The following is a 15,259-nucleotide window of genomic DNA, read 5'->3' as shown; positions in this document are numbered from 1 at the left end:
TCACCAGTTGGCACAATTCTCAAGTACCATGGGACTTCTTCACTTCCAAACACTTGGGATGCGACTTGATCTGTTTGACCTTCTTCCACCAATACACTTGTAGCATACGTTCCGAATGTTTTGGCTTCTTCCCATGTCACCTCACAATCAAGTGTCATTGTGCCATCGTTTGGATCCATGGCTTCAGACAGTCGTGCTAGATCTAACAATTTGCTGAAACCCCTGTATCCCAGATTACACAATTAGCCGAAGCAAATACAAACAATATGATTTGAACGACAATCAGCAAGCGCACCATCCAGGAACCTTGTTTGAAAAGCCTTTAAAGTTGCCAGCTGACGTTTCCACTGCGACAGGTGCATCCAATACACTTCCACCTCTCCTCAGTGATATTGTGAAAGACGATACTGGTCTGCGCCATGAATCGGCCAGAGATATTTCATGGTCTGATTTTTGAGGCCTAAGGAAGGCACTGAGGTGGGAGTGCTTCCCATCATTGACACCTCTGGGATATAAGGTTACAGTGAAGAGACTGTCAGGAGGACCAAATGGTGGAGATATCAGCTAGGATCAAGACCAGGATTGAATTAGATTTTTTGGCATGATATGATATGTTCGGTAAAAACAGTCAAATGTTGACGAATATGACGATACCTTATCATCTTGTATCGATGTTAAGTTAGGAACAAGCCAACGGAAGGCACAGGATATTTTGGTCGCTACTAGATCAGCATTCAGAGTGGTCGAAGGAGGCCTCATTATTGGATTTGTCGAAGTCAACGACTCTTTGCGATGCGAAGTTTGACCTGCTCCGGAAGGAGGAGTAAGAGGAGTCGGAGCATCTGGCTGTCTGTACGGAGGTGAGTTGGCCTGATTGTACATTGTTCAAGCCTTCATCCGTTAACAAGAACAACTCATTAATTTCCGTGTCAAAAGTTTGATTCGATGGTCTTTGCGCGATTCCACAACAGTCAAGCACTCACTCATACTTTGATACTGATTGTATATTTTATTCATAGTCAGAGATCCCATTGATCTACGTGATTATCACGTCTAACGATGGCTTCCGTCAACCCGTTTAAGCTTCCATCAAGTCCAGCAATGGTCGAGGCATTGATGAGCAAGGTAAAGACTGAGTCTTGGAACGGTGTATTTTAAAGCATTTCTTCGTCATTATTCAGTTCTTAAGTCGTTTCTCAAATCTAGCAAACCAAATCTGGGAAACGTGATATGGCATCTAAAAAGGAGACGCAGAGAAAGAATTTCAAGAGGTTGCTGATGGAGGAGACTCAGGACGCGTCGCTGTTGAAAAAGATACAGGCTAGAGGCATAGATGAGATTGCATTAGAACGAAAGGGACCTGGTATGCGCAGTGGCTTTAAAGCCCTACAGGAGGATCTGTGGCAATCGCTTTTTTTCGCCTTCCCCCCTGTCATTCTCAAACCGCCACCATTTCTCTTGATAGTTGATGGCCAATTTGGAAAAGAATCTTTACGAGACTTTATCGCCAAGAAGAGGGAAATGTTTCTGGTTCAATACGCACTGGGTGTCAAGAGAGAAGAAATGAGAAAGCTGGAAGAGATGGCTCAATCTGAAGAAGAAAAGCTCATGGATGACGAGAAGGCATTGGAAGAAGATGCTGCCAAGTTTGACGCATTCCTGAAGGAAAACGACAAGAACTCTGTTGAGGCTATCAAGAGGTGATCATTTCCCGTAGTAGGTGTTTTGCTGAACGCAAACTGATACCGCCATGCATCATAATAGGGCTGAAGTCGAAACCAAGGCCAAGCTCGAAAAGATACAAGAAATCAAGAAACTGAATGTTCAAATAATGAGCATACGGAGCGAAATGTCCAAGAATGAAGATCAACTCAAGGATTTACAACGATACAAGCAATTTCTGGATCAGCTCACACCAAAGGACTTTAGTGGTGATTCCAAGACCAAATGTATGTGATCATTGCCACATCAAGGAGGAACCAAAAACACACTCATATTCAATTTCCTTATAGCTCCCAAGAATACTGATGGCTCAATTAGTGCAGGAGGAGAGGCTGCTGATGAAGCTGTCGATGACAGCACACAGTTGGAAGAAGACGAAGCACCACTCTACTTTGAGACACCCCAACAATTGTTGGACATTTTCGCTGAATTGGAAGAAAACAATTTAGCTCTAATCCAAAACTGTCAAGAGACAGAAGAGACACTGGAAGACCTCAAGAGGAAGATATCTGAAACGGAAGGTCGAATGTAAGACACCACAATATCCTGTCCGGTGAATCGTTTTTTTCCCCTCAATATCTCACGGAAATGAGTTTAGGGAGGACGAAACGCAGAGTCTGAAACAACAAATACGCCTACTCGAAGAATCCATTGAAAAGGAAGAAGAAAAAGCCCGTGTGCTTGAAGAGCGATCAAAGTAAGAATTGCTAAAAAGAACAACGAGGACATACCCAAATCGTATGCAAACACACACGTTTGTCTTTAGAATGTTTTCAATCGGTGGAGTTGGTGGCGAATCTCAAGACAAGATTTTGGATGAACTAAACCACAAAGTCAAGGAAGTGTATAAGAAATGTGTTGGTGACGGTGACTCGAATCTGGGCACCTTACAAATGTTGACCAATATCGAAAACAAGTTGGAGTACCTGTTTGAGACCATTGAAATGATGCCACCAGACAAGGTTGAGCAAGCTGAGAAGGTACGTGAGAGTGCGGTGCAACGGTTGTATTGATATCAGACGAGAACAGCCAATCTGACACGTGTGTCTCGAATAGATCAAGGAAAAGGAACGACGACAAAGGCTTCGTGAGGAGAAGATGGAAGCTCAACGAGCTTTACAAGAAGAAAGAGTGCAAAAAGCACTGGAACGTGCTCAAGCTCCCGTTCAGAAGAAGGTAAAAAAAAGGCATAGTAACACTGGACTCAGGACACGCCGAATCTGACAATCACATTTTTGCAGACTGCTAAACAGGTAATGTTCCGATCAGCGCCTCCTCAACGGAAGAAGAAGAGGGAGTTACAAACCAAGAAGCAAGAAGAAGGTAAAAATGACACTTGGAATCAACTGTTTGTATTACCATCTTATTGACTTAACGCAATTTCGTTTCTAGAAGACGAAGAGTACTTTTGGAGTTGATTTAGTTTCTAGTTTTGCTTAATACACGAAATCATGTCGTAAATTACGCGTACTAATAGGCGAAAGAGCTAGTTCGAGTTCACAATGTTTTGCACGTTCGCAACTCTCGCGTTCTGTACTCCTCACCAGTCATGGCAGGAAGTGACGACGAAGATGCAGATGAGAGCCGAGGACTAATCAAGAATCATTCAACCTTTCACGGTATCCGCTTATGGATGAACAGCGTTGGTCGCACTGTGCATACTCACGTATTTGGCATCGCAGAGGATTTATACGATCTGTACTGCCGGATCCATTGGGGAAAGTTATTGGCTTTCCTACTATTCTGTAGTCTATTTCTATTGCTCAGGCGTGATGTACGCGATGGCATCGCGATTACATTTGGGAAAGGGTATCAAGCACATCTTGGTTTGCCACCTTCAATGGTAGTGTCGAGCCTAGATTACAAGAACGTTGCGTCATCTTGCCGATTGAAGTACTTGTACTTAAATGTTTCTGTTGCTGTAGCATCCATTGGTCAATCCTGTAGCTCCATATGTCACATACGATTCTCGAGGTATAATAATCAACGGCACCCGTGAGCTGCTTCTAGTAGGGTCTATACACTACCCTCGATCATCACCAGGGATGTGGTCGCATCTCATTCGACAAGCTAGATCTGCTGGCTTGAACGCTATAGACACATATGTGTTTTGGTCAATGCACGAACCAGAAGAAGGTGTATGGGAGTTTGAAAAGGATCGAGCCAATTTGATTGGCTTTATACAGCTTGTGAAGCAAGAAGGAATGCATCTAGTGTTACGGATTGGTCCGTATGTGTGTGCAGAATACAATCTTGGGGGGATGCCTGCTTGGCTGTTGGAAAAGCCTGGGATACGTATGAGAAGGCTGAATAAACCATTTATGGATTCCATGGAAACCTTTGTCAGGAAAGTGGTTGATGTTACTCGGCCTTACCTCTACACGTAAGTTCATTTTCCAACTGCTGCATTGCTCACGTGAGGCGTCTGGGCAGGAGCACCCTGCAAACTGAAGATTCATCCATAAATAATTCATTTCTAATTGTAGAAATGGCGGTCCAATAATATTGCTTCAAATGGAGAATGAATACAATCACTGGCAATTCATGAACTTTTTCCATGGAGGATTTGAATACATCAATTGGGCAGCTCATCTCACGTCCAGGTGCTTGCTCGCTCCGACGTCTCTGAGTAACGTTTTCCAATCTCTTAAATCACATTTCTTTGCAGTTTGAACGTGTCAGTGCCCTGGATTATGTGCGAACAAGGAGACACTGCTACAGTAATAAATACTTGCAATGGATTTTATTGTCATGATCGTATTCATACGTTCCGATGGGCTTTCCCGAATCAACCTAGCCTCTTCACAGAGCTCTGGACTGGCTGGTAAAGACTAGTCCCGTCAATTGCCTTCCAAGAATATCATTTTGAACTAGCTTTTTGATTAGGTTTCAGCTCTGGGGTGAAGCAACGCCTACTCGTCCAGCTGAGGACTTGGCGGTCGCAGTATTGAATTGGGTTGCAGCTGGAGGCAGTCTAGTTACATATTACATGTGGCAGGGAGGCACCAATTTTGATCGATCTAGTGGTGGTCCGCTGCTCACCACCTCATACGACTACGATGCACCTGTAACCGAGTATGGGTTCCCGCACGAACGGAAGTTTGATCATCTGAAAACAATGCATGGTATACTGCGTGAATACAAGGATGTAATCATGTCGTGGGAGAAACCCGAGTCAATCCTTGAATTTGGATTGAATGGAGCTGGTGGGAACGTGCTGGCATACGGCGACGTTGATAAGGACGACAGAGCTATCTTGTTCACGTTTAACAGAGCACGGCAACAAGTGATAGCTTTTAAAACACCGCTGTCTGTTTTTAATGTGCCAAGATGGTCGGTATCTATATCCGTGAAGACTAAAGGTGTCAATGGCAAATCCAACTTTACCGAAGTATTCAACACTGCCAAAGTCACTCCACGTCTTCGAACTTCGAATAGTCTCGTCGTACGCAACACCGTTTTCCATGCCTTCACCAAACCCATATCGCCGTCAACCATACAGTATCTTGCTGAACCTGTTGGAACACAGCTGTTGTCTGATCAGACTGTTGTAAAAACGACCCATCATGGATTTCCCCCTCAATTGAAACTCACAAAGGATAAGACAGATTATTTGTGGGCAGTATGTGATGATGTAGCTCTCCCTTCTGTAAAAGGCAACCCAGCCATGATATCAATGACTTTCTCACATCCACCACGAGAAATCACTCATGGTAAGCCGTCGTGTCAATGTGTTCGGACAACAGTCTGACTTTTTTTTACAATTTCTAGTATATATGGACGACATTCTAATTGGTATATTAACCGATAAAGATAAGCCCGAGCTGAAATTCGATGTTGCCCCGTTTATAGCAAAGGGCGGCAACCACAGTCTCTCGTTCTTAACTGTCAGTATGGGTTTACCCCATTACACATGGCACCCAGAATCTGCTCAAAAAGGAATAAGTGGACATGTAATTCTGTCTGGAGCAGACATCACTGTCTGTAAATGGCAGTTTATCGCCGGGCTGAAGGGTGAAGCTGTAATCCCCGCCAATGTAAAAAAGCAAACGTGGAAACCACTACCGTCAGTCGTACCTCCATTATCATGGCTACGACTCTCATTCCCATTGTCTCAGTTAAACGATAAGAAGATTACAGGATTTAAATCATATACTCTCAAGCTCAGTAGTCTTGGTAAAGGCATTGCTTTCGTCAATGGACATGCGATAGGGAGGTATTGGAATATAACAGGAGGTGTAAATAAGAAGTGTCCTACTGCGGCTGAAGGGGTGTCTTGCAAGTACAATGATGAGTTTGGAACTGAGGCGTGTCGTGTTGGATGTGGAGAGCCTAGTCAGGCATATTACCATGTTCCAGGTGAGAACTTCGCTGATTTGATATGCGTTTATTGAAATATCCTGGAAACTTGATTGAATTCTTGGTTAATTGTGTTTTGAAACTTCAACATCTCATCAATATTCTATATAGCGGATTGGCTGAATGATGTGCCATGGGGCTCTAGTACTGCTGAAATTGTCTTGTTGAATGAGATGGGCGGTAGTAGCACGGATGTTGCTGATGTTCATTTGATTGGAATTCATGAGGGATTGTAATTACATAATTTAACAAACGGTCATCACGCTGTAGTGCAGTTGCCACTGTAATGCACTTACAGATACCATTCCATTCATTCGCATATGGAACATAGGAACATTCACCGCACATTCGTGAAACATGGACATTCGAGACATTTCGACATACAAGTGTGCAGTTGCGCGTAAAAGGAAAGAAATGGTGTGCATCTGTTCCAAAAACATTTTGAGATAGCTGTAGCATTGAACAATCGAGTCGAGTAGAGCTGCTCTGTAAGATCTGATATATCTGCGTATCCATCGACGAAAACAGGTCTTGCGTACAAAATCCCAACTAAACTTTGGTTGAACACTACGTCGTGAAACAGGTTTATACCAATCGACAAATGGTCAATATTGCAAGAAAATACGTATTACTGCTACTATATCTCCTCGCTATACCAGTAATCGCTAGAGCAATACCACTCAAACCGTCAAAACCCCCATTGCACAATCACAACCGAAACAACTCTGCTCGATTGCTACCTAGGACAAATGCTCTGCTTCGTGACGTGTGAGATCGATAATTTCATTTTATTCGTGCTCCATTCGCATGCTAGAATAGTTCACTTTTGTAGGACGTACTACAACAAGCCTTCTGAAGACGGCACCGTATCATACCAACTACTCGCAACTCGATACAAGAGATGGCAAAACCTAGCTAGATCTGATCCACAGGTAAGCAGTACATTCAAAGAAACAGTACCCGTTGGCTTATTAACCGTCATTCTGGTCTAACAAAGGGCTTCATCCAAATGGTATCGAAGTACTCATCGGTTCAACTAACTCCTGAAAGTATTGCATATATCAACAATCTTCAGTCCATGTCTGAACTGACACTACAAGACGGTCTACAACAATCTGCTTTGGCTATGGTTCTTGACGAAGGACCCAAAGGGTTATTCGACCACCTGAACTCTCAAGGTCAAGATCCACAAGCCAGAATAGCCTCTTATGGCAGCTATTCGTGGTATGGCGAGAATCTCATAGCAGGACACTATAATGCTCTTGATGGAATTGTGGTTTTGATCAACGATGTTGGAGTAAATGATAGAGGTCATCGTATCAACATATATAGTCCCAAGTTTGATTCAGTTGGAATTGCATGTGGTCCGCATACAACGTATGGGATCATGTGTGCCTTTGAGTTTGCTGCTGACTTTGTACCTAAGTAATAATCCTAACTCTACAAAATAATTCTTGACACAAAAATGTCGAATGAAACTGCACTGGCGAGGCTCTTACTTGTTTCCGACGACGATAATCATGATCTTGTACTTATAAAATCTAGATTGGATCACCTCTTTCACATCCAAACCAAAGCTTTGGGCAGCATCAACCAACACCAAATTCAAGAATTTCAACTTGTCGTTTTCCTGCCAACCGACACCCAGTTACACGTATTGAAAGCCGAGTTATCTGAACAGATATGGCTGAACCGGAATTCCGGAGCTACTCCTAGATCCACATTCGTCTGCATCTGGAATGCCACATTATCAAATTCTGCAATTTTAAGACACGAATACTCGGGGCTATCGGATATGATCACCTCACAGATAGAACATTTGATCCATATCGCAACCATGACGTCAAATCATTCACAACGTGCAAAGAATTCACGGGCTGTTATTCAGTGCCCTATATGTTTGGTGTCGCTGGACACCAACGATATATTTGAGCATGTACCGCTATATCATGCTGCACTTCACGAACCTTATAAACGAGAATACAAGTGTCCGTTATGCTCTGAGTCGTCGACGGAATTACGAAGGCATATCGAGTATTCGCATAGGACACACCCAAAGAGGTAAAGCTTGAGCAAGCTGCCAAATCTGTAACATTTACTCCATGCTTTTTTTGGTTTGACAGGATCAACGCTTACTCGCTGGTAGTCTGTCGGCGACGAAGTGATGACAAGTATTTGCTAGTCGAGGAAGTTGGGCAAATGGGTTGGTACGTCCAATAACAACTCAATGCTACTTCTACCCGGACTCTGATTTTATCTTGCAGGTGGCTTCCGGGTGGTGGTGTCGATATTGGAGAATCTCTAGCTCGGGCAGGAAGACGTGAGACACTTGAAGAAGCTGGTGTTGACGCTAGCATCAAAGGTGTCATTAAAGTAGAATATAGCAGCAGTGAAAACCGAGGTGTTCGTGTCAGAGGTATCTTTTACGCAGAGGTATGCACTGTGTAGACAAATGATATTTCCAGGCAATAATTAGTGTATGTTTTACATCGTTTGTTGTGTAGGCCGATGAACATGCACTTCCAAAGACAATACCAGACAACGAGTCATTATCAGCTTGCTGGGTTGATATAAACGACCTTGATAAACTTCCCCTACGATCTCGAGAACCGCTACAATACTTTAAATACGTCGAACATGGTGGGGCCATTCACTCTCTAGATGTACTTGCATAATGTATAAATAAATGCATCGATAAAGCTGATCCAAACGCTGCTCCTTCACATCCTTGCGACTGTCCTCTCCAATGGCCAATGGTATCTCGACTATGTTGTTTAAGAAAACAGACGAAAACGAAAATTTAGATCGTACGAGTTGCGTGACAAGGATCTTCTAAGCTGGATGCCGTTGTGTGGTAGATGGTTTCAAAATTGGGTCATTTACAGAAAATGAAAAAGTGTTGAAAACAAAAAACGCACGGTATTGGAACCCCCGCCAGTTTTTCGTCGTTTCGGTCAAGGTGGTGGTCTTGTCAGCGATGTTAGAGAGAGGGGAGGCTCACTCTGAATTCTCTACGTATGTATATATTGCGTAAAACAACTTAAATTATTAAGTATGCAAGATAACTTGAGCCCGAACGCATTCGGTTGAGCAATAGCGATACCTGTTTAAAACGTGTTATGGAGTCAGCGACAAAAAAAGACGACCAACCGTCAAATATCGCTTACTGTAGCTTATCAAACGACACGAGTCCCTCCAAAGATTTCCCACAATTAGCACATTTAGACTGTTGAGATCTCATCCTTGCTTCAGCTGCCAAAGCCCTATTTACCGATAGTTCAGAGGCACAACGGTGAGCAAAAAAAAAGAACTTCGATTGCTAACTTCCCATACCTCTTCTCACGGTCCAACCTCGCACGAGCTTCAGGAGACATTCCGATAGATTCAACTTCAGTCTTTGACAACTTGACTATTGACTTTTTCAGAGACGATGACGACGATGGTGCTGGCTCAACAACAGGCTCCTTCGAAGAAGCACTGGCAGCATTAGCCTTCTTGGACGCCTTTTCTTTTTCTCTCTGAGCAGCCTTCTTTGCCTTATCTTTAATGCGTTGCTCTTCTTCCATCTCTGGCGAGAGAGCACTAGGCACATGCGCATCCTTCCAATCCCAAGCTTCAGGCTGCCTATACATGACTCTCCGGAATGCATTCCTGGTATCTTTATCAGATGCGACATCGTATGGGCGTAGATTACGGATGTTTTTCACGGTTGGGTTGCTTCCAAGTGACAAGAGGAGTTCTACACAGTCAGGTTGTGATGCCTGAGATGCGATATGGAGTAGCGATGTGCCGTATGAGTCAGCTAGTTTGGTGTGTATAATATCGGGTTGTATTTGTAGTTGGGATGAGAGCAGATCGACTTTACCACGTTTCGTCAAGTCAATGACTTTGACGACAAAGGGTTCCAGTAGTGGTGGGCCTTCATCTACTGGCACTGCAATGGGCTGCGGGACTACATTCTTGACTACCACTGGAGTAGTGATGGTATCTGTCTCGGTTGTGTATTGTGTCGCATCAGCAATTCTAACCATTGTGAGTTCCTTGTATGCTCTTTGTAACTCTTTGAATGTGGCACGCCTAAATCGAAACTTGTGAGCCTGAAAACTCAAAAAAATGTCTGAAACAGTTGCTCATGAGCACAAACCTTGTATTGAATGGATAGGTTCGTATTCTCCCGTCATCGGGGGCTAATATTGATGTGTTTGAGAAGAATGACTTGCGACTAGACTGTGACGCTCTCAGGAATATGCAACCAGATAGCTGTATCTGTTCCTTCCATAGTATCATCAGCTCTTGAATGTCCTAAGATTTGAGAGCATCCAATCGTAAGCAACAACAACAAACCAATTGGTAATGCAGTATTTGAATCCTACTCTTTCGAGCGCCATTTCATTGTATCGACGTAATCCAGCACCAGCAGAATGTGCATTCCCCTTAGACTTGTCATTCGCACTCTGAGCACCACCTTGCTTCCTTCTGGTTGTGTATCTATGTAGCGTCTTGTGCACCAGTGGTTTACCAGTAGCCAAGTCGAATACAGCACCAGCAAAATGCCCAGCTCCAGTCATAAACATTGTCCAATACTTTTGTTTCTGTAAAGACTGGAGCTTGCCCAGCAAGTCATCATTCGTGAGACCGACAAAGTCTCGTGTCGAGGACAATGTAGCTCTATATACGAATAAAGCCTTGCCATCTGGCATCAGGAATTCAATAAGGGGCGAGCGTTGTTGGTTTACTCGTTTCTGTTGCTGTTCATCGTCGTCGTCCTCTTCAACATCCGAGTCAGAGTCACTGGCATCTATCGAAGACACATCCGACAAGTCTTCAAACTCGTCTTCAGTTACTATAGACTGTTTCTTTAGTCGTCGTTGTTGGTTGAAGCGATGGAAATCTGTTTTGAAGTGATTTCGTTGTTCCTCCCAGTTCGAGAAACGTAAGCCACATATAGAGCATACAGGTTCACCAATATGCTGCTGAGGAGTATCTGGAGCTGCTATTAGAAGGAGTTGAATAAGTGTACATTTGGTCACATTTTGCAAGCTTTTGGCAGGCGTTTATTATCTTACGTGGAGGAATGACTGCTGCCACAGGACCTGTTGGAGCTTGATCAGAAGTCCTAGTTGAAGCTACTGTCAGCTTGGATAAGAGTTGTCCAAGTCTTGTTATGCTCGAATCGCTACTCGTCGACATCTCGATTTGGCTGTTTGAATTTGACGAATGGAAGATGTGGTATTGCTATGTGGTCGCAGGTCTAGCTTCAAGCGAGAGAGAAAGTAGTATTTTGATATTTACGTTGGCACCGAATCCGATTGTGGAAATTTGATATTCAACTATTTGGCACAGTCGCCACACGTAGGATGAATAGTCCCTTGTGGAGAGAGGAGTGATTGATTACGTGTTTCACTATACTCGATGCAAGTTTGGCTGCAAGCTATACGTGACTTTCTCGCTTCCGGGGTTGTCTTGTCAAGACTCCCTTCTTGCTTTTTCACACACGCCGAAAAAATAAGTAACGGCCAAAGTCCAACCAACAAAGAGCTAGCGTTGAGAGCTCATAGTTTGAGAGCTCATAGTATCATTGAAATCGTACAATTCGCATATAAGGGCCATACACCGTGTGCTTCCATAGTTAGCAATGGGTAGAAGAAGCTTGGTCGCCACTGTGGTTCTGCTGTTAACGGGTTTGGGAATATCACACGCTGTAGACTCTGCAGCCAAAACCGCTTGCGTCTCAACTTGTAGTATCTATGATAGCAGCTTCGACGCATGCATCCTAGCAGTAAGTTGTGTGAAGCATCTTAACAATGTGTTCGGAGTTGAGGGGATTAGAAAGTTGCATTCAACGTAGAACTACCCTTGTTTGAGTCTTTTGAAAGATGTGCTCGTTATATTAATGATGCCCATTGATGTTCTTACCTGCTCTACCTATAGGCTCCTGAACGTAATGCCACTTATAGGCTAGGCTGCGAATGCTCGGCACTGCCCGAATTCGCAGACTGTCTAAACTGTCTGTCTAGCAATTCTAAAACTGCATTCAATGCAACCGCAATCGTTGATGGAAGGACGTCTCTATGTAACATAACATCGAACGGAGCCAACATCACAGGAGCAGAAAACTTTAATGGGCATCGGGGTGGCAAGACGAGAACACGCAGTGCTGGCGCTGCAGATGCTACTCGAACCGCAGCCCCTGGTGGTAACTTCAGAGGTGGCAACTACCGGTATAAAACAAAGCCTGCTGACGTTGCTGCTGCTGCTACAGACGCTCCTCAGGCTCAAGCATCAGTAGGTTCATCTGGAAGCTTCCTGGACTTCTGGCCTCACTACCATCAGTAATACTCTTATTGGACTGTGTACATATACCGCATCTTTATAGTAGTCTCGTCTTGGAACAAATATAAACCCTCTTCGTTATAACCACTGGGATATATTGTATCGTTTTACGGCTGTTACTTCCTTATTCGCTTTCACACGGACCGAGTTGGCTAGTGGAACAAAGAGTGGCGCATCGCACTTGTGACTGTTGATTAGAGATTTATTTGCACTTTATAAGCTGCAAGTCTTTATAATATTCCCTCTTCTTTTCAATCCCTCCTTGCATACACACACAGGTCAACCCACTCAGGGAGCCATCTGGAAACTACAGCAACTTGATTTGGGAAACCAAGTGTTGAGTGACCTTGAGATTGATAGGCCCATATTGATCAACCATCACAGTTACATCAGATACAGACAATCCTGGAATAGATCCTCCACCCTTGATGCCCAAAAGGCCAGCAGCAGTTGTGCTGACGTCAATGGGAAGCGAGGGTGCTGACTTGTTGGCAGGAACCTTAAAAGTCATAGACCCTGCAGCAGTGGCCAAGTGCTTTCCCTAAATATTCGGAAAAATGTTGTTAGTATGGTTCATTATTGCAAAAATGAAGCACTCAAAATTTACATTGTCAGAGATGTGAGAGTGGACCTTCAAGATCATCAAATCTAATGGGAACGGGTTGTCCACGACGATGGTGGTGGTAAGCTTGGGAGGTAAGAATCCCTTAACCATGATGGTGCTGCTAGCAATCAATGGCTTGGGGTTCTTTAGTACAGGCAAAGGAAGGCTGTGTTATTCCAGCATGTTAGGTTTATGTAGGCTCAAACGTGGACGCAATGGAGGAGGCTAGCTTACTTGAATGCCAGACCAGCAAACGTTGGCTTCAAACTATCAACGTTGATAGAGTCTGCATGACCTTGAGCAAGAATGTTCATGGGACCGTTGCCGACATAATCAGAGAAGAATTTTGCTCCAATAGCAGCATGAGAAGTGGGTGGATTTACTACTTCCAAAGCCAAGATGGTGTTTTTGCCAGGAGCCAACGTGAGAGATGGCAACAAGACCATGCCTATGCTGACTCCCTCAGCAACCAAGTTCAAGTTGATGGGACTGCCGGAAATAAACGTGATTTGGGAGGGATTGTTGATCTAATTATTTGAGAATATGGGTTGAGGATCTCACATCTATAAGTTTCAACAAGCAAAAGTCTCACCTCGACAGGAACAGTCAGTTGAATACCATTCTTGTCACCCTTCTTCATCTCTGGACGTTCAAGCATCTTCATACCAGCCAATCCCCCCATTCCGTTCAAGTTGAATTGAGACTCGACAGTGGTCTTGATGGCCTTGTCACCGACAAACACATTGGCAGTTCCGGTTAAATCGACATTGATGGGTGCTCCTGGCTTGCCGTTGAAGACATCCTTGATGAACGTCTGAAAGGCCTTTTCTTGACCGCGAATAGCTATGTGTAAAGAAAACGACAGAATTCTGTTAGACGGTTGGACGAAATTGAGAGGGTGTGGGAATCATTCAAGTACCTTGAAACGAAGCTTGGTAGGTAGCTTCCACTTTTTTTGAGCTGACACTTCCGGAAGCAGGACTTCCAGATGTAACAGTAGCGATATCAATGCCTTCATAGTGCATTGTAAGAGACTAGATTGAAAAAAATGGCATCAGTTTCAAACATTGAGATGGTAAATGATCTACAATCAATTCGACGACGATGCGAATACTGCATTCTAGTTTACCTGTTCAAGCTTTGTAAACTTGGCATCTGCAGCGACAGATTCACTTGATTCAAACGTAGCAATAACATTGTTCATAGTTAAAATGGGTTGAAAGGCTGTTGCAGCGTCGAATTTGAGACCCAAGCTCTCATATTGGAAGTTGGTTAATTTGGCCATAATGGAGTGTAAATGACTTTAATTACTTTTCTATTGGATCGCAAAAGTGTGGTAAAGATGGGTGGGCTTTGAAACGATCAAAACATAAAGCTTGAGATGGTGCAGAAAAGCTGCTAGTGTTTGAAGACAATGACAATCACAAGTGCTCGTACATTTTGTATAGTACATGGAATCTATTTCAATGGACACTCCTCTGCTGTATGAGCTTGTGGGTCTCGGAATGTTGAATTGCGTCTCGCAAAGAAACCAAGTTTTGTCCTCTGAACCTTTCAATCCACAACTGGTAGAAACTAAAGGGAACGACATAGTAATTTTAGTGTCTCGAAACCGAAATCAGCACTTTTATAACTTTATCCAAGCAAATCACACGTTAAATCGCGTTTTTCTGAAACGATTTGAAGTAAAACCACGAAAGAGACATCCGACGGCCATATCTCAGTTTTTGGATCGAGACTCTACTGAATAAAACATAAATATTTGTACAAAAATTGATTTGAATTTACAAGCTCTAAAGAAAACAAAGGACATTTACAGTAAATGAAGTTTAGAAGAAAGCTCCTGTTGGAGTTTAAGAGTTATTGGTCCATAGCTTCCAATGACAACATTCATTGTGCTGTCCTCATGAAGGCGAACAAGTCCAAGTCTTTTTAGTGGTCCAGTCAGACCTACTTGATGATGGAGATTAGCACACGACCTTTGGAGGAGATTTCACATAAAAGCCTACCAGTCGCAGATGCAGTAACAGGAACCGGTCCAGAGGCACCAGTGCTGTTAGCGGGGATTACAAGGTTCATATGTCCTTTGGATGTGGCCATGTGCTTGCCCTATCGAAGCGCAAGGTGATTAGCTCTGTTGAGAAACTTGCGGCCCTGCTTCCACTTACATCTTTAGTCAGAGTACTTTGAATGAAAAGCACGGTAAACGGAACAGGAAAACGATTCGAGATTGAAAATGTT

The 15,259-nt window shown here is 43.5% G+C and overlaps 5 protein-coding genes across 5 annotated transcripts; 4 read left to right on the top strand and 1 right to left on the bottom strand.

Annotated features, from left to right (window-relative positions):
- Positions 1 to 1,059: 1,059 nt before the first annotated feature.
- On the top strand, positions 1,060 to 3,140 carry SmJEL517_g02425 (uncharacterized protein; the record flags this gene model as incomplete). Its single annotated transcript, XM_031168353.1, has 10 exons — positions 1,060 to 1,125; positions 1,207 to 1,363; positions 1,466 to 1,700; positions 1,765 to 1,949; positions 2,013 to 2,250; positions 2,321 to 2,419; positions 2,489 to 2,702; positions 2,779 to 2,898; positions 2,964 to 3,045; positions 3,115 to 3,140. 10 exons carry the CDS (start codon positions 1,060 to 1,062, stop codon positions 3,138 to 3,140), a joined length of 1,422 nt encoding a protein of 473 aa, XP_031025619.1.
- A 363-nt stretch (positions 3,141 to 3,503) lies between these two features.
- SmJEL517_g02424 (beta-galactosidase) lies at positions 3,504 to 6,317 on the top strand (the record flags this gene model as incomplete). Its single annotated transcript, XM_031168352.1, has 7 exons — positions 3,504 to 3,548; positions 3,648 to 4,105; positions 4,209 to 4,325; positions 4,391 to 4,546; positions 4,609 to 5,435; positions 5,494 to 6,081; positions 6,193 to 6,317. 7 exons carry the CDS (start codon positions 3,504 to 3,506, stop codon positions 6,315 to 6,317), a joined length of 2,316 nt encoding a protein of 771 aa, XP_031025620.1.
- A 365-nt stretch (positions 6,318 to 6,682) lies between these two features.
- On the top strand, positions 6,683 to 7,510 carry SmJEL517_g02423 (uncharacterized protein; the record flags this gene model as incomplete). Its single annotated transcript, XM_031168351.1, has 3 exons — positions 6,683 to 6,849; positions 6,914 to 7,013; positions 7,079 to 7,510. 3 exons carry the CDS (start codon positions 6,683 to 6,685, stop codon positions 7,508 to 7,510), a joined length of 699 nt encoding a protein of 232 aa, XP_031025613.1.
- Positions 7,511 to 7,918: 408 nt separating this feature from the next.
- On the top strand, positions 7,919 to 8,756 carry SmJEL517_g02422 (uncharacterized protein; the record flags this gene model as incomplete). The annotated part of the gene is made up of 4 exons (XM_031168350.1): positions 7,919 to 8,142; positions 8,205 to 8,288; positions 8,346 to 8,514; positions 8,586 to 8,756. 4 exons carry the CDS (start codon positions 7,919 to 7,921, stop codon positions 8,754 to 8,756), a joined length of 648 nt encoding a protein of 215 aa, XP_031025614.1.
- A 488-nt stretch (positions 8,757 to 9,244) lies between these two features.
- SmJEL517_g02421 (uncharacterized protein) lies at positions 9,245 to 11,271 on the bottom strand (the record flags this gene model as incomplete). The annotated part of the gene is made up of 5 exons (XM_031168349.1): positions 9,245 to 9,344; positions 9,415 to 10,158; positions 10,226 to 10,383; positions 10,455 to 11,074; positions 11,148 to 11,271. 5 exons carry the CDS (start codon positions 11,269 to 11,271, stop codon positions 9,245 to 9,247), a joined length of 1,746 nt encoding a protein of 581 aa, XP_031025615.1.
- Between the last annotated feature and the right edge of the window lie 3,988 nt (positions 11,272 to 15,259).

This window comes from Synchytrium microbalum, assembly GCF_006535985.1.
Source record: "Synchytrium microbalum strain JEL517 chromosome Unknown SmJEL517_scf0010, whole genome shotgun sequence".
NCBI lineage: Eukaryota > Fungi > Chytridiomycota > Chytridiomycetes > Synchytriales > Synchytriaceae > Synchytrium > Synchytrium microbalum.
This window is presented reverse-complemented; position numbering and strand designations above follow the sequence as displayed.